The sequence below is a fragment of the Harmonia axyridis genome, chromosome 3, assembly GCF_914767665.1.
Source record: "Harmonia axyridis chromosome 3, icHarAxyr1.1, whole genome shotgun sequence".
In the NCBI taxonomy this organism is placed as follows: domain Eukaryota; kingdom Metazoa; phylum Arthropoda; class Insecta; order Coleoptera; family Coccinellidae; genus Harmonia; species Harmonia axyridis.
This window is the reverse complement of record NC_059503.1, coordinates 58,886,881-58,905,221: the sequence shown is the minus strand read 5'-3', so window position 1 is coordinate 58,905,221 and position 18,341 is coordinate 58,886,881. Positions and strand designations below refer to the sequence as shown.

The window sequence follows — 18,341 nt, the reverse complement described above, 5'->3', positions numbered from 1 at the left end:
GTAAAAAGAAAATATGAAAGATGTACAGGGTGGAGGAATTTCGATGTTTTAGCAATATACAACTTTTAAATCAGGAGATAGACAAAATTTGATACCATGTAACACATTCTGGTTTTTTTTTTTAGGAATTAACAAGAGTCGTATTCATTTTTGCCATCCTTTTGTTTTCGAGTTATTAGCGAAAATATGAAAAGAGGCGATATCGAAAAAAATTGTATCTCCGCTAATACTTATGATAGAGCTCTGAAGTAAAAACATTATACAGGCACTTATTTTACGTAAAATCCAGTGGCGTGCTGGTTTTATTAGCAGGATTTTTCATTAGGAAGCTATGACCCAAAGTAATGGTTTTTTTGAATGGGAAAACTAGATTTCTGTGCCATTTTTGAAAGATCAATTTCAACTGATTACAAAAATATATAAAATTGTATGGTTTGTATCAATATAAATGAACGAAAATCCATCTCATTACAACTGTGTCGATTGAAACAGTTATTCATGTTGGTCTTTTCGTTATTTCCGAATAAAGTTTGGCTTATAAAATATATCTAGATTCGAAATAATGATGTCGACGGCAGAAGACTGCTATTGTTATAGAAAGCTCTATTTTCATTTGCTCATCAACAGTTGAAACTCTTAGATGAAAAAAGTTTTTGGACCATCTTCTATTATTTATATTGATGCAAACCAAACGATGTTATATATTTTTGGAATAAGTAAAATTGAGCTTTCGAAAAATGGTACAGAATAGTGTTCCGATTTAAAAAAAAAATAACTTTGGGTCATAGCTTCGTGAGCAAAAACCCTGCTTGAAAGAGGAGCACGTAACTGGATTCTACATAAAAAAGAGCCTGTGTAATGTTTTAATTCCAGAGCTCTATCATTAATATTAATTTTTTCGATATCGCTATTTTTTCAATTTCATATGCACCCAATCGATTTAATCCTTGAAGATGGAATTTGTGAAGTCTTCGAGGACATACAACTGTAAATGTACAAATTGGTCATGGAAAATTTCATGAAAAGGCTATGGAGCTCCTTCGAACTAAATTGATTTGTTTGGGGGATTAGGCAAAAAATTTTGTTAAAAGAAAACAATCGATTATAACATATAATTCTTTATTGAAACGATTATGGCTATTTCTATTCCATTCATGAGTTCCACTGAAGAACCACATGACAAATAATGAGATAAAGTGTTGTTACCATCAGCGTTAAAATAACAATTGGAATACCAACTCTGAAAACACAAAAGAGTCAAATGAATCAATTCGAAAAATTCAATGGAAATCTTTCAAGTGTATAAGGGGTGTAGTGATTGAGTTTGACCGAAAGATGGCGTTATGGGCTTCGCGTCACTCTCTAATTCGACACCCCTGGGATATAACCCAACTGCAATACGTTCAAGGCAACTTACTCCCCTATGGAGTTCTGACCCACGGCAGGCAGGGTCTCCACTTTGGTGTGATGAGACGGAAAGCTGCGACCAGTATGCAAGCGCTGAACCAGGGTTGCCGTTCGTACGATAATTATCGTTTTGTACGATAATTTGCTGCTCAATACTATGTATGATACCGCATGTACGATAATAGCGTTTTGTACGATAATTTCAGTGTACCTATCATTTGAGCTAAAGTGTCCATAGATACTCAAAATATAATGAAACTCAGTATGACCAGATTTGGTAGATATCCAATTTTTCAGTAGATTATTGCATTTTCAGGAAGTTTTTAGTAGGAAGAAATCATTTGATAGATTTTAGTAGTTTTAAAAAATCTAACCGAGACGGTTGGGAATGTCTAGACTCAAGAATGTTCCGATGAATCAATTCATTGTTCATTGGGGTTCTACGTTCTACGTGAATCTAGGAGAACGAACCTACTTAAACATAATAAAATCATAAAACTTCTTTGGTGACTGTTGGCTGAAAATAAATACAAAGATTCATGGAATATCCGAACTCCGGAGGGATGAAGGGTCCTCATTAAAAACAGATGGTGTTCAAAATTCAGTTGAAAATATACCAATTACCATTATCTCTCATTTGATATTCTGTTTAGTGAAAAACAATTGTTGTAACTGGAATTTCATTGACAAATTTGTGTGGCTGAATATTTCAGATTTGAATATATTCATTTTATATAAGAAAATCGTTTTTTTGATGACATTCATTTTATAGAGAATTTTTACGAAGATATATCTCTGTATTTCCAATCAATTTAATTATTTAGATTCATATTATTTTATATGTGGTTATGGGAGCAAATGTTCAATTGTTAATTTTTTAATTTTTTGCAAGTTCATTGTACAATCTTATGTACATATTAGAATTATAAGATGGATGTTTTTCCGTCACCGACAGTCTGTGAATAGGATAATGCAGGTTGTCTGATCTTGCCTAATAATTAATTAATTATTCATTTACCGTTTTGTTTAAATAAAAAATATATTACTTATTCGATATATTGCTTGTTTTTTCATCCTTGTCCACAAATTATCATATTCTCGCAAAAATTTCCTTTATTTCGAATGTGTACGATAAAAATCAGTGGGATACGATAATATGTACGATAATGTACGATAATTTTGAACACGCGGTACGATATTTTCGGCTTGTCGGCCTGGCAACGCTGCGCTGAACTGAAGCAACTCACCGCTCACTCAACGTTGATCGGAAACAAGCAACCAACATGTGCAGCGAAGGGCACTAGTCGCTGCTCCCCCACATGTTGCGGATCGTAGCGACAGTGCCGATGGCACGCTGGGCCTTGCTTTTCCATCTTCATAACTCGCTAGCGCTTTCTCTTTCTCTGCGAATAGATCTTCGTACCTCCTCCTCTGGGACGAAGTCGGTACTGGCAGGGAACTGTGCTTGCCCGAGAGGTGCAAGGACTGCGTTCGAGTGATCATACTCCCCTATGGAGGTGGAGGGTGTATTTAGCAGAAATCACTGTGTGCAAAACTGATGATTTCATCAGTGATCTCCGGATGAAACAGCCTAACCCTCAGAGAGAGGGAGCACTTTCGAAATTGGCTAGAGAACGCCTCGCTAAATAATGAAATATTGAAGAAGGAATCTCCCCTAAATTTTTCATTGCAAATATGTAGATTGATACAATCTTTTTCTGGTAAGATGTTAGCAAAAATTCCTTAAAACATACACATTCTTTTGAGCAACTAAGGTCGATTGATTCAGGACATTCAGGTGAATTTTTTTTCTTAATCATTTACTTACTTGGAGAATTCAGTGAAGGAGAATTTGTATCCATGCTGTTCAGCTACACCAGCACAAATTATATTCGAAGAAGAACCAAAAAGACTCCCATTTCCTATAAAAGGAACCCAATTCATTTTCCACACTAAAAATTTTAAGTGAATTTGAATGCTTACCGCCAAGACAAGCTCCGAAAGATAAGGCCCATATGAGTGGTTGAAACGGTAGATTCAGTTGAGGGTCAGTGCAGAGATTGTTGACTATCTTAATCATCATGGTGGTAAGTGGTAGGTTATCGACAAATGCGGAAGCCAGACCGGAAACCCACAAAATAAGAACAATAGCGACTGTCAATCTGTACTCGGGAACCACTGAGTTGATTATAAACTGCGTTTTCTTTCCTATTGCGTCGATAAGGCCTAATTTCGAGAGAGCCTGAAGCAATCACAATATGTTATAATATTTTTAGATTCATTCATGAATGAAAATCATATTATGAAAAATATACCGTCAAACTTCGGCATGAATGTTAAAAAAATACACGACAAAGTATTTATTCATTAATAACGGGTGTTTTTTTCGAGGTATATAACTTTAAGTTGGTATTACTGTTCAAGATGGCGACCGATTTAACAGCTGTTAAGTCATTTATTTTCAGTTTGGTTTGGCAATTCATCATGAATAGACTCACGCTTGAATCATATCGCGCACTACGTCCATTTTATTTTGTTTAGCGATGAAGCGCACTTCTGGTTGAATGGCTACGTCAACAAACAAAACTGCCGCATTTGGAGTGATGCTAATCCTCAAGTGTATGTCGAAACACCGTTTCATCCAGAAAAACTGACTGTTTGGATCGCTTTATGGGCTGGTGGAATCATTGGTCCGTACTTCTTCAAAAACGATGATGGCCAGAACATTACAGTCAATGGTGATTGGTAAAGAGCCATGATTACTAACTTTTTCATTCCTGAATTGAACAACCATAATGTCCAGGAGCTGTGGTTCCAACAAGACGGCGCAACATATCACACAGCTCGCGCCACAATCGATTTATTGAAAGACACGTTTGGTGACCGCCTAATTTCACGTTTTGGACCTGTGAATTTGCCTCCAAGATCTTGTGATTTAACACCGCTAGACTACTTTCTGTGGGGCTATGTAAAGTCATTGGTCTATGCGGATAAGCCACAAACCCTTGAACATTTGGAAGACAACATTCGCCGTGTTATTGCCGATATACGGCCACAAATGTTGGAAAAATTCTTCGAAAATTGGACGTCCAGATTGGACTACATCCGAGCCAGCCGTGGCGGTCATATGCCAGAAATCATATTTAAAATGTAATGCCACAAGATTATCTTGCGGATAAATAAAATTCATGGCAATCGAATAATTCATCGTTGTTTTATTGCAATTTAAAGTTCTATAGCTTAAAAAAAACCCTTTAGAAAGGTACAAATATTGAGTAATTCAATGATTTTTAAACTGAGACAATGTTCTAGAATTTCTATATTTTTTCTTGGAATATTGAATTATTCTGAGGAGAGATGCTGAGAATAGTTGTGAGAAAGTATTAAATAAGATTAATAAAACTGGTTATATTCGTTTATGAAAAAACATTGTGGATATGAAGATCATTTTGGGAATCATGGGTACAAAAATAATAATGAGAAACGACCTCATTTTCACTTCAGTTTTGCACCTATTCAGGAGGTCAAAATTATATTAACATAAGAAACTAAACTAGTCGATACCTATAGAAACATTAGAAACCTTAAAATTTGTAATTACCAAATATTGTCCAATATTCAAATTGGTAAGGGAAAAAACTAATTTTATCCTTACCTCCATCAGAATAAATAGTGCTGCGAAATATAGGAGTGTTGACCATTCAATCCGGGTAAATATTCCAACAACGTCATCCTTGTCATAAAGTAGGATAACTAGGAGAGCACCAAGAAGTGCAGTCCATGCCATACCTAAAGTATCTGTAATGATAAATAATATAATTTCGAAGTTATCGTTGATGTGAAGTCGAGAGGAATAATAATTCAAAATAGGAATAATGAAATTAAGAAAGCACTAAAGTGGAGTGAGAAGTCAGGAGCTGTCTTTATTTATCATTCAAGTCCCAAGAGCTTCCTTGGAGAGCACAGAAAGGGAGCATGATTAGCGCACAAAAGCTCCTGACTTTACATCAGTGTCCTAATTTTTTTTAGATATTCTGCTTGAATTGTCTGTGTTCTAACGATGTTATTACCACGAAATATTTCATGATGCTTAGAATTATTCGAATATAATAGATGTATATAGCCAAATTTCGGATATATTAGGAGTAGTAAAAAGAAATCCGGAAATGTAGATAAAATCATGGACATTGTCGAGTCAGATCGTCATGTAAGTATTGTTTCGATTACCTAAGAGCTAAAGATTACACAAAAACCGTTTGGAACCATTTGCATGAGGCTGGTCTCAAGAAGGAGCACGATGTATGAATACGACACGAGTTAACGCAAAAAAACCTCATGGAGCTAATTTCCATCTGCGATTCGCTGATGAATCGCAACAAAATCTACCCATTTTTGAGGTGGTTGGTGACTGGTGATGAGAAGTGGATCACTAACGACAACGTCAAGCGAAAACGGTCGTGGTCGAAACGGTGGCCAAGCTAGGATTGACGGCCAGAATTGAAATTGGCAGGGAATTATCTACTATAAGCTTCTCCTCTACTGCACAACTGTTAACACGGAACTGTAATGTCACCAATTGGACCGTCTGAAGGAAGCAATTGCCCAGAAGCAGCCAGCTTTGGAAAATAGGAGAGGAATTGTTCCATTAGGACAATGCCAGGCCACAAACATCGACAGAGATTCGCCAGATGCTCTATCAGGAAAATATTGAATGTCTGAGTGTCTCATGAATATTTTCATAAGAAACAATTCTATCTTGATCTGGAATGCTATAACCATTGGAAGGATTATGTTACTTACTCCAAGATGGAACAGATTGAAGCAGTAGGGCCACAATGACTAACATCATTGTTCCGCCAGATTTAATCAGAAGGCACAAGTCTTTTATGGGATACTGAAAAACACAGTCTGAATAATGTTACGAAATGTCCACAATGACGAACTAACTTGTTTTCTAAGGTCTTGTAGGTTGTTGCTGAATTCATCTTCAGTTATCGTTATGTTGTTCATACTTTTCAATTTTCCCATTAACTTCGCTGTTCTACGCTTCAAATTTTCTTTCACAAAACTTTCATCTCTACTGTAGCTGCTGACGGATGCTGTTGTTCGTCGCCAAACAGCTATCTTGCCCTTCAATTCTAGAAAATACTGTATACATCAATTTGCCTCATATTATACAGGATGTGAGTTTTTTGTTGAAAACAGTTGAATATTTTTCAGTTTGTTTCAGCAAAATGAAATTGCTCATAAACGTATCCAAGATGAGTTGATTGAACGCAGTTTTTGACTGAACATAAGCTGTATCCATTTTTCAAATATTCAGCTGTCTGGTCCTTTCGAAATGAGCTAGACGCCAATTCAACCTGTAGGTACTTGAATTTTTGTATAACGTTACCGAAGATTTGACCAGGTATAGTTTGAATTAGGGCTGGGAATCATGAATGAATGATTTGAATATTCGAATAATCATTGAATAATTATCCGAATAATTGCATTTTGCATTATTCGAATAATGATGAATATTCACTGAATAGTTGAATAATCAATGACTACTTTTCTATTCATGAATAATCAGTGAATAGTCGAGTATTCACTGAATAGTTGAATAATCAATGACTACTTTTCTATTCATGAATAATCAGTGAATAGTCGAGTATTCACTGAATAATTGAATAATCAATGACTACTTTTCTATTCATGAATAATCAGTGAATAGTTGAGTATTCACTGATTATTCAGTGAATAGTTTTCTATTCAGTGAGTAGTTGGATATTTATGAAGTTACGAATGAAAGTTTGAATGATCACTTGACTCACTATTCAGGAATGATTAAAACAAGGTTTTGTGATTCACTACGGACAAATCGTTTTATTAATATTAAAATTACTGGAAATTACATAATATTGAAATTGATAGATACAATTGAATTAAAATTATTCATTTATTAGTATTAGAAAAAGGTATTCAGCCAAAAAAAAATTAATAAAATTTGGATTTCATCATTAAAAAAATATAAAAATGGAATATAAGATTCTAACATATGAATTTAGCAATAAAGAGTTCTAATAATATTATAAGATTCTACATTCGAAAATGTAACCTTGCCTTCCTATTCCGTATGTATTGCTATTTCTAGACATTCTCTATTTCAGTGGTCAAATATTGTTTTATGTATATTCTAAATTGCGAACCGACGAATCTTTATATTCTTTTAAATCTATGGTCTTAAAATGTACACACATCGACTGAAGTAACATCCTTCCCTAACAAAACTGAATCAGAAAACAAGTGTATTCTTGAAGAATTTAATGTTCTCAGAATCCGCTCGATCATTCTTTTTGTACCTCTAGACCTGTAAAGGGTCTATGTAGATTGTATTTTCCCAGCGAAGGTTTTACTGCGTCTATTTAAGGATCTATTGTATTTTGTACGTTGTCATGTGATAAAAAAATTTCTGTATTTACCAAAGGACAATTTGATTATAAAAAAGAGACCGTACTAATTTGAATGACAATTTATTTGTTTGGATTCCGAACACTGACAGGAGATCCAAAAATGGCGGTGTGTGACTTCTCACTAATAGAGCGTATATGGCGAGAGGCAAAACACCAAAACGATTATATCACGTTGCAAAGGGTATATTCACTCATCAAAACGCTCGGATTCTATTGGTTCATTAAAACATGAGTTTAATCACTGAATATTCATTGAATAATCACTGAATAATCATTGAATAATCACTGAATAATCATTGAATAATCACTGAATAATCATTGAATAATCACTGCATAATCAACGAATAGTTGAATATTCATGACTACTCATGAATAATCAAGCATGAATATTTGTTTGAATGAATAATTTGAATAATCGAATGAATTTATGGATGAATATTCGAATACAAAAAGGCGAAAAAGTCCCAGCCCTAGTTTGAATTGTCCATCAATAAATTCTATTCATAAATTCTTTGAGATTTATTGGTCTACCTTCTTCAATGTCAATCGTTTAAAGACGGAATGTGTTGCACGTTATGGGAACACATTTCCATTTAATGGCAATAATCAGTTTCAATCATTCACTAATGTGAACTTATTTTACAAAGATCTATTAATATCAATGTGTGCCACTTGAAATGGTAAAGTATAATCTAGAGTTTTTCGTTAAATAATCAGCGGCGTATTCCAAGAAAAGCCTTTTTGGGCAACATACAAAAAATTAATTACTAAAATAATGATTATGAAAAATTAAAGATTAAGAAATATCAGACGAAAAATAAAAAAAATGAATAAAACGAAAATACCACTGCAAGCTAGATTGTATGTTTGTGAATATGTTAATTTACATACAGTCAAAAACAAATTGACTAGTTAAGTGTTTTGAACGAAGAATTTGAATACATCTGGTGCGCGAAAAATATTTATATTTCAAAAGCCAAAATAATCTACTTAATTCACTGAAATCTTCATTGTCGCCGTGTTATTTTGCAACCCTGGTCTAAACAGTCGAAGATGATTTTATGTGAAAAATATTCAACTGTTTCAACACTTGAATCATTAAATCAAATAAATCTAGTCGATACTCACGTTGAACCTCCGGCGGTTCTGGATGTCTGAAATTCTTCACATTCCTGTAGTAAAACCTCAAATATCCGTAAGTTACAATAAAACAAATAGAAGTGCCAAGTCCCATGTGTAAAGTAAACGACATAAAATTCACACCCTGTTAAAAAAATAATGTGATCACCAATATTATAATTTTAATTTGTGATACATATTTGGGTATTATAATATACACAATTTAATATAATATAATTATAATTTTAATTCATGATACACATTTGTGTTAATTTTTAGTTTTTTTATGGGTAAAAACATTACGTACTCGTATTTCATTACAATGTACCTTCTTCAGAATGATGTTCGCAAACAACTTGGAGAAAAATTGATTACATAAAATGTTTGAATGATGGAAGTTTCGTTTTTTTATAATAATTGACTAGGTTTTTAGCTGAACCAAATCAATTGAAGGCAATTCGAAAAATATTTAATTTCTGCGAAACACCAAATACGATGGTTATCCAAAAAATTATTGAGCTAAAATATCGAATTATTTGAACACATTATTATTATTTTATATTTTATATTTTATATTTTATATTTTATATTTTATATTTTATATTTTATATTTATATTTTATATTTTAAATTTTATATTTTATATTTTATATTTTATATTTTATATTTTATATTTTATATTTTATATTTTATATTTTATATTTTATATTTTATATTTTATATTTTATATTTTATATTTTATATTTTATATTTTATATTTTATATTTTATATTTTATATTTTATATTTTATATTTTATATTTTATATTTTATATTTTATATTTTATATTTTATATTTTATATTTTATATTTTATATTTTATATTTTATATTTTATATTTTATATTTTATATTTTATATTTTATATTTTATATTTTATATTTTATATTTTATATTTTATATTTTATATTTTATATTTTATATTTTATATTTTATATTTTATATTTTATATTTTATATTTTATATTTTATATTTTATATTTTATATTTTATATTTTATATTTTATATTTTATATTTTATATTTTATATTTTATATTTTATATTTTATATTTTATATCTTATATTTTATATTTTATACTGGGTGTAACAGGATCATGGTACAGTCCCCGTATCTCCGTTAGTTTTGAATGTAATAGATTGAAATTTGGGATATCCCATATATCTTAAAAGTGGCACTTTTTGATCTATAAATGATTTTTTTTTCACTTCCGGTTTCGCCAGTATCACAACACATGCAATATACTCACAGCTTTCAAGACATCTGGATTCGATGCAATAATAACATTTGGAGGGTCTCCAAGGGGAGTGATGGCCCCTCCAATATTGGAAAACATAACCGTACACATTAAGACTGGTACAGGGTTAAGTTTCATAACTTCTGATAACCTGTAATAGATTCTGTGAATATGGTTACTTAAAGGGTTATAATTTATATTCACCTTATAGTGACTGGTGTTATTAAAAGAGCTGTTGTTACGTTATCCAAAAAGCAGGCGAAAACAACAGCAATCAAGCATAGGATGTTTACCAAAGACCATATTTTTCCATCTGTAAACTGTAGACAATAGTTTATGAATTAAAAGTGTTCATCAGGTAGTAGAATAACAACCTATTATAATGATACATTCACTGAGATGATTTTTACATTAATTGCTTCGAAACATCTCAAGGAAATAATTTTTCGTCAACCAGAAAAATTTAAACAGGATGGAATGAGAGGAATTCTAAAATAGAATGAAAATATACTGCAATTCAAAAAAAAAATTGATTCCTCACCCCCAATGATAAACCTTTGAATTGGTCAAGGAAAAAACTTTTCAATATTAGATAATTTTATGATATTATAAAGATTTAATTGATGAAATTGAAATAGGTACGATGTTTCGAAGATTTTCATAGTTTAAGTTTTGAAAATTATTCACAATATTGCACTAGTTTCTCTGGATAATCCAATCCACAATTAACGAAGAAATGATTTCCTACCGCAAAATCCTAAGGCTAATAATATTCTTATTTACATCAAGAACTTAATCTACTGCGCTGTGCTAGTTTAGAATGTCAGCAAAAAGTTTTTCGAATACTGCGAGCAGTTTTCCTTTAATGATTTGTTATATTATCGAGATAGAGATAAATGAAAAAAGCAGAATTTTTATTATGCGAAAAACTAAACTATTTTAGACTATGACGAGTCTATCATTATTAAGGAAAATATATTGTCTACCTTGTAAGTTTGAACTGCCATGTAGTCGAAAATACCAGTTTCACTAATAACTGTCACTAGGATCATCATCGAGAATAAGAGCATAAGAGTGTCCATACTGATCCAAGATACTATCTCAGCTATTGAAGGTTTTGCGTTGAAAGCAGCTAGAATTGATAAGGATAGAATGCAAGCGAATAATGCTGCAACAGTCCTGTGTAATAACTGTAAATAACATAACTTTTAGTTCTCTTCGATACATAAATAGATAGAAATATATATAGAGTTTCTAAATAACAATATGCATGAATATGATACTGATAGATTCAAACCTCCTCGCAAAACCATCGGATATTATGCCAACCACCTACGATTTTGAAACGCCCTTTGAAACGGTTATAAATGACCGTCCTAGTGCAATAAGTCTCGTAAATCATCTGGACAAAAAGTCATCCATATGGTTCACAGATGGATCAAAAACAGAGAAGGGCACCGGCATTGGGATATATGGATCTAAATTGAGGATCTCTAAAGCCCTGGGAAGTGAGCCCTCGATTCTACAGACCGAGATAATGGCTGTTTATGTATGCGCCCAGGAGTGTCTCAAAATGAGCCTCAAGGGGGCGCATATCTACATCATCACGGACAGCCAAACCACGCTGAGATCCCTGGAATCGTGTTGTTAGGGGTCTTTGCTGACTTGGGAGTGCCGTAACACCATAAAGCAACTGGCCAGAGGAAATAAGGTGACTCTACTATGGGTACCAGGGCACTGTGGGGTCGAAGGAAATTAAAGAGCTGATGAACTCGCAAAAAGTGCATCAAGGTTAACACCTGCTGGACCTGAGCCTTTCTGTGGGATAGGAAATGACCAATATAAAGCTGTGGTGCAGCTGTGGGAGTTGAACAGCAGGACAATCCACTGGACTAACCACTCCTAGATTCGTTCAGGCAAAGAAATTCGTGAAGATTTCACCTACCTACGCCAAAAAGCTCCTGAAGCTGTCGCGAGCCGAGCTTCGGGTGATGGTGGGACTGTCGGTACAAACATCATTTGTACCGTATGGAAAAGTCAGCAGACGAGATTTGCAGGCTCTGTGGATCGGAAGCAGAAACAGCCGAACACTTGATATGCAAGTGTCCGGAGCTGGCTGGCCTAAGAACCATTCACATGGGTAAGCCAGTTCTGGATACCAGAGAGGTAACGGCCAAGGCTCCTAAGGAGGTTGTCAATTTTATTAACGTTGTTGAAGACCTCCCTGGGTTTCTATGAATGAGTAGGGTAGTGAACAAAAGATCTGCATGGTCGCAGTTCCTGGAAGGCTTACCGAACCAAAACGACCCCAGTTCAAATAATGATAATAATAATATACACACACACAAAGTACGAATTTCAAAAATAGGAGAAAAGTTGAAATATTTAGCAAAAATGATGGAGCACAAACCATAAAGTTAAAATTTTATTTATAGAAAATGTAATTGATATGATTGTGAACTATGGTATCAAAATTCAGAAGCGGCAAAAGTCCAATTTACAGGCGGCAAATCTGTAAATCCGCCACTAGTTTTCATGTTTATCACCTCACCAGACCCGTGGAAACTAAACAATATTAAAAACTGATGTTATGAAGTCGATTGGAATCAATATTATGTTTTTAAGAAATGAATACTCACTTCGAATATTATAACCACATACAATCCAATGAGTACCAATCCAGCATATACAACTCCGGCATCGGGATCGATGGGTTCAGTATCATAACCCAGGGAAATCGGTAAATTTACATTCAGATTTGTTCCCAAACAGATCTGCAGCAAGTAGTTTTTTGCTTTGACTATGCTGGTTTCGTTCAACACAAATACTCTTTTAGTAGATATTTCAGGAACAATACCAATTAGACTTTCTGTTACTGTCGGAATTTTCCAAACCTGGGTGACGTTCTGCAAAAGTAAAACAAGTTCTATTCGTTGGTTTCACTAAAAATCTTATGAGCATTCAAAACATTCAGTCGCTTTGAGGTGTTTATTAAAGCTTGAGAACTTTTAATAACAATACAGGATAAATAACGGGTGTTTTTTTCGAGGTGTATAACTTTAAGTTGGCATTACTGTTAAAGATGGCGACCGATTTAACAGCTGTCAAGTAATTTATTCTCAGTTTGGTTTGGCAATTCATCATGAATAGACTCACGCCTGAACAACGCTTGCAAATAGTGCAATTTTATTTCGAAAATAATGGATCTGTGCGGAATTCGTATCTCGCACTACGTCCATTTTATTTTGTTTAGCGATGAAGCGCACTTCTGGTTGAATGGCTACGTCAACAAACAAAACTGCCGCATTTGGAGTGAAGCTAATCCTCAAGTGTATGTCGAAACACCGCTACATCCAGAAAAACTGACTTTTTGGTGCGCTTTATGGGCTGGAGGAATCATTGGTCCGTACTTCTTCAAAAACGATGATGGCCAGAACGTTACAGTCAATGGTGATCGGTAAAGAGCCATGATTACTAACTTTTTCATTCCTGAATTGAACAACCATGATGTCCAGGAGCTGTGGTTCCAACAAGACGGCGCAACATGTCACACAGCTCGTGCCACAATCGATTTATTGAAAGACACGTTTGGTGACCGCCTAATTTCACGTTTTGGACCTGTGAATTGGCCTCCAAGATCTTGTGATTTAACACCGCTAGACTACTTTCTTTGGGGCTATGTAAAGTCATTGTTCTATGCGGATAAACCACAAACCCTTGACTATTTGGAAGACAACATTCGCCGTGTTATTGCCGATATACGGCCACAAATGTTGGAAAAAGTCATCGGAAATTGGACGTCCAGATTGGAGTACATCCGAGCCAGCCGTGGCCATCATATGCTAGAAATCATATTTAAAATGTAATGCCACAAGATTATCTTGCGGATAAATAAAATTCATGTCAATCGAATAATCCATCGTTGTTTTATTGCAATTTAAAGTTCTATAGCTCTAAAAAAAGCACCCTTGGGATGCATTTTTTATTTTTATTATCTGGTAGATTATTTTATGGCATTAAGTTTTTGAATATGATATCAGACAAATGTTTGCCGCAGCTACGAGTGACATAGTTCACTCGATCAGTCCAATTTTTCACTACTTTCTCCAATAAATTTGACCGTAGCGTAGGGTGGCTTGAATATTGGCTTCCAATGCTGCAGGAGTTGGTGGTTTGTAGCATAAACCAATAAATTAATAAAGCCCCAAAAAACTAACAAGTCTTAAACATTTCAGTCATCTTCAACCCTTCGCAGTACGGCAGCAATATTCTCTTAGGTACGCACATTTCTCTGTCTTATTGATGGTTTTGAATCGTGAACAATAAAATTAGAACGAAAACGAACAATGACTCCAAGAATTTCCTACTCAGTAGGTCGATTATGTTGATCGTAAAGTGCTCTATGAACTTCCAGAATAGATTTATTTTTCAAAGTAAATTTGCACAATTTAGAAGCGTTGTTTTCGCGTTAAACGATTCATGATGAATTGCCAAACCTTACTGAACAGAAATGTCAACACAGTTTAATATTCTCAACTGTCAAACCATAGACAACAACTATTGAAACTTTTCAGGCACCTAAAAAACACCCAGTACTTGGTTATTATGGCTCACCTCTATTTTCTTGACTTTAGAAGATGTAAGGACAGTGTCTTGCATTGGACAACCCACAGTTTCTATCATCTGTAAATGAACATTAACCCATCGTGTCGACAAATTAGCATAATAAGCTGGAAGAAAAGCACCTCCAAGAACCACCTTTATTCTTCCATCCTTGGGAGAATTGTTGACGATGTATTCTGTCGAAGACAAAAAGAAGATTGTTTAATTTTATAAAAAGGTCAATTTTTTTACCTGTGGTAATATCTTTCTGTATACTCAGCTGATGTATGGGATGAAAGCTTTCCCTTGAGGACGTCAACAAAATGCAGCATCCCAACCACATGCAAAAATAGATGAAGTATTTGAAGGAGCTGAAGTTGAGGTTGAATTTACACTTTCTATGTATCACGGATTTTTCAGATCTGCAGATAAAGGTCTCATTAATAAAGAAAATTGACTCCAGTTGCAAATGTAAAACAAACTAAATCGAAATGCATATGCATCCAATAGGTAAATCCATCCAAACTCTATATTTTATTTCTTCTTTTCAGCACTGCTTACTTTTCACTGAAGACATCGTCTTGGTGTTCTGTACTATTTACACTTTTACTACAATTAGGTGAAAAACATGTAGGTGGAAGAACAGCTATGGTGATATGTTGACAGAAACTGTTTGCATTTGCAGACATTTTAAATATTTTTGTGTCGAACAAAATTATTATTTCTCATATCATACGTTCTTCAGACCTGAAACGTAAACAGATGTTCGATTGAAACATGCGATGAAGAATGACTTACATTACAAAAAACTCGATGAAGGAAGTTATTGGATAGGTGGGAGAAGAAATGTATAAAATTTCCATTCGCATTTCTTTTTCTTAATAATAACGATAACTATGGAATTGAATTACGCTAAATAAAATAATACTTATTTTATAATTTAATTAATGGAATTAATATGAAAATGGACTTTCTACATATTTTCAATACAACCAATTAAGAATGATCGTAACAATGGTACCAATGGTAACAAAAATAACAATTAATTTCAATTAAGGAAGGAATTTTGAAATTGTGAAAATCATTTTGTTTTATTTTCTTCAATTCTGAAATTGAGGTTACAATAATAAAATTGAAAATCGTATGATAATGATGATAAATTTTATAATTATTAATACATACTATCATATTGAAATAAGGGAACTATTGAAATATTTGTTGACATTTATAAAGTCTAAAATTTATTTGTTTGTTTTAAAGTTCCTTCCTTATGCAAATCGCAATTTTCGAAGCATCTTCACAAGTTGAAACATGTTTGATTTCTGCTATGCATTTCAATAGTTCTTCATCTTTCATCCATAAAAATAGATAAACCTGTTCAAATTTTTCAATTACTACTGTCCCATCCCTCTTCAATAATAATTTCTTCTCTAATAAGCATTTGAAAAAACATGAGAATCGATTATTGATCTCTTTCATAGGCTTTTCCACCTCCATGAAGTCATATACATCCTCCATACTGATACCATAGTGTTGCGAGCAATATTCGAAGTCTTTCCTATGATTAACTGAATGCTGAAATGAAAAAACAATATTTATGTTTTGGTATGAGTCTTTTATTCTGATCCCCAAAAAGTTAAAGAAGCACATTTAGTTAGAGGGTTCTCTTCAAACGAATTACGCCAAATTGAAAGCAAATATCATATGTTATTTGTTGAGGTAGACAGGATTTGAAAATTTGAAGCGAGTCGAATGTATTATTTTCGAGTATCTTATTGCAATGAATAAATAGCATCGAATTTAAAATTTTTACTCGACTACTCTGTTGTACCTACTTATATAATTTATTGAAGATGCTCTTTAACTTCAACTCTTATTATATTTTTTCATTAGGAAGCTAAAGCTTTTTAAAACTGTTCAAGTACTGTTTAAAATGTCAAAAAGTGATTTTCACTGCTGAATATGAATATTCTAAATTAAATTGACACAAATACAAAATTGATAGAATAGAATGGAGACCTAACGAAATCTAACCATTTTTATTTTAGGTTTCTTCAATAGTAAAATTATAGGAACCTAATTTATGGTATGATTCTACTTGCTTTAGAGCCAAATGAATAATTTCATACGATACTAGATACTATAGTTCTAAAGTGAGCACATTTTCATTGATACAAAACGGGACAAATGGGATAAAATGGGAATTATAATTTAGTTATGAAAGTTATTTATAAAAATATATTTTGTTTGAGGGATTCCATCTTTATTTGATGGAAATTCATTATAGGAATGATAAAGCAAGAAAATTTCCACTAATGTTTTGAAGTCAAAATGTAACCTAGTGAAACAACAGTGTTGGCGAAATAATTGCCACAACATAAAAAAATTAGAGGAAATTATATTATTTTTTATTTATTGTATACTTGTTTCTGAAGATACACTTTAAAAATATATGTAAAAATCTATAAATTGAATACTATGATTTTTGATGAAATTAATTTTTCCATAAAAGCAATATGATTTTCTTTTACGGTAACACTTATTACTTATACAATTTGAATTCCGATTAAATTCAAAAAATTTATTAATAAAATGTCGTGAAACTATACTTTTTTCATAGTATTTAGATTTTGAAGTTTTAATGTTCAACTTATTTTTTTAGTTTCTTATATTCATTGATACAAGAAAAAACACTTTCTGTTGCTACATTTGTTTTTGGAAAGGAGAGTGCGTATCCTACAATTTTCAAAATTTTTTAATAAGAAATATTATTCTTATTGCAGACAACGAACATTTTATTTTTTCCTTCGAAATTCTTCTTATCAATTCTTCCTGGTAATTTTTTTTCAAATCATTGATTTCATCTAACACTTTTGTAGATGTAGATGAAGGGGAATTTTAAAAATAGGCGTTGTGAGTAGAGGCAATATCTCGACTCCACTTATTTTTTTGAAATGTTTCTTCAAACCTCAAAAAAAATTATAAAAGGCTCGAAATGACGAGAATGAGTAAATGGAAGAAAATAATGAAGTAGGGACTGAAAATAAAAATTAGATAGAATCATCTAGAGGCTAAGAAATTATTTGGAAGTGAATTCAAAGTGAAGATTTTTTATGGAAATTTGTCAGTAGAATAAGGGGAAAACTATCTTCATATTAAAAAATATGATTTAGTGGATTAAAAGCGCAAACATTGCTTGAGCTAATTGAATTTTCTATATTTGTCGAAACGCCATTGGAATGAAATTTTGCAAGATAATTCTACATTTGAATGTAATTTTCATCCCGCTGGAATGTTGTTGTCAATGATATATTGAATATTTTTTTTTATATTTTTCTAAAATTTTCTTTGGTTCTGTTAACTCGATAAACATGAAATCTCGCAAATTTCACACAATTTCCAATAAGAGATTTCATTTTTGAATCTGTTATCTTTTGACATTCGATAAGTGAAAACTACGCCATTATTGAAGATAGAAATACACGCT

General features: G+C 32.7%; 1 protein-coding gene across 1 annotated transcript; it reads right to left on the bottom strand.

The window, feature by feature from the left end:
- Positions 1 to 1,102: 1,102 nt before the first annotated feature.
- On the bottom strand, positions 1,103 to 15,648 carry LOC123675542 (P protein-like). The gene is made up of 14 exons (XM_045610909.1): positions 15,416 to 15,648; positions 15,107 to 15,276; positions 14,867 to 15,051; positions 12,892 to 13,158; positions 11,239 to 11,442; positions 10,457 to 10,572; positions 10,265 to 10,403; positions 8,991 to 9,126; positions 6,355 to 6,545; positions 6,208 to 6,301; positions 5,063 to 5,205; positions 3,391 to 3,649; positions 3,236 to 3,329; positions 1,103 to 1,240 (listed from the first exon to the last, which is right to left on the bottom strand). Exons 1-14 carry the CDS (start codon positions 15,541 to 15,543, stop codon positions 1,153 to 1,155), a joined length of 2,214 nt encoding a protein of 737 aa, XP_045466865.1. The 5' UTR covers positions 15,544 to 15,648; the 3' UTR covers positions 1,103 to 1,152.
- Between the last annotated feature and the right edge of the window lie 2,693 nt (positions 15,649 to 18,341).

Coding starts and splice junctions, on each gene's coding strand:
- LOC123675542 (XM_045610909.1), bottom strand. CDS start 15,543: ATGTCTGCAAATGCAAACAGTTTCTGTCAACATATCACCATAGCTGTT. Junction 15,052..15,106: donor ACAGAAAGATATTACCACAG/GTAAAAAAATTG, acceptor TGTCTTCGACAG/AATACATCGTCAACAATTCT. Junction 6,302..6,354: donor TACAAGACCTTAGAAAACAA/GTTAGTTCGTCA, acceptor TGTGTTTTTCAG/TATCCCATAAAAGACTTGTG.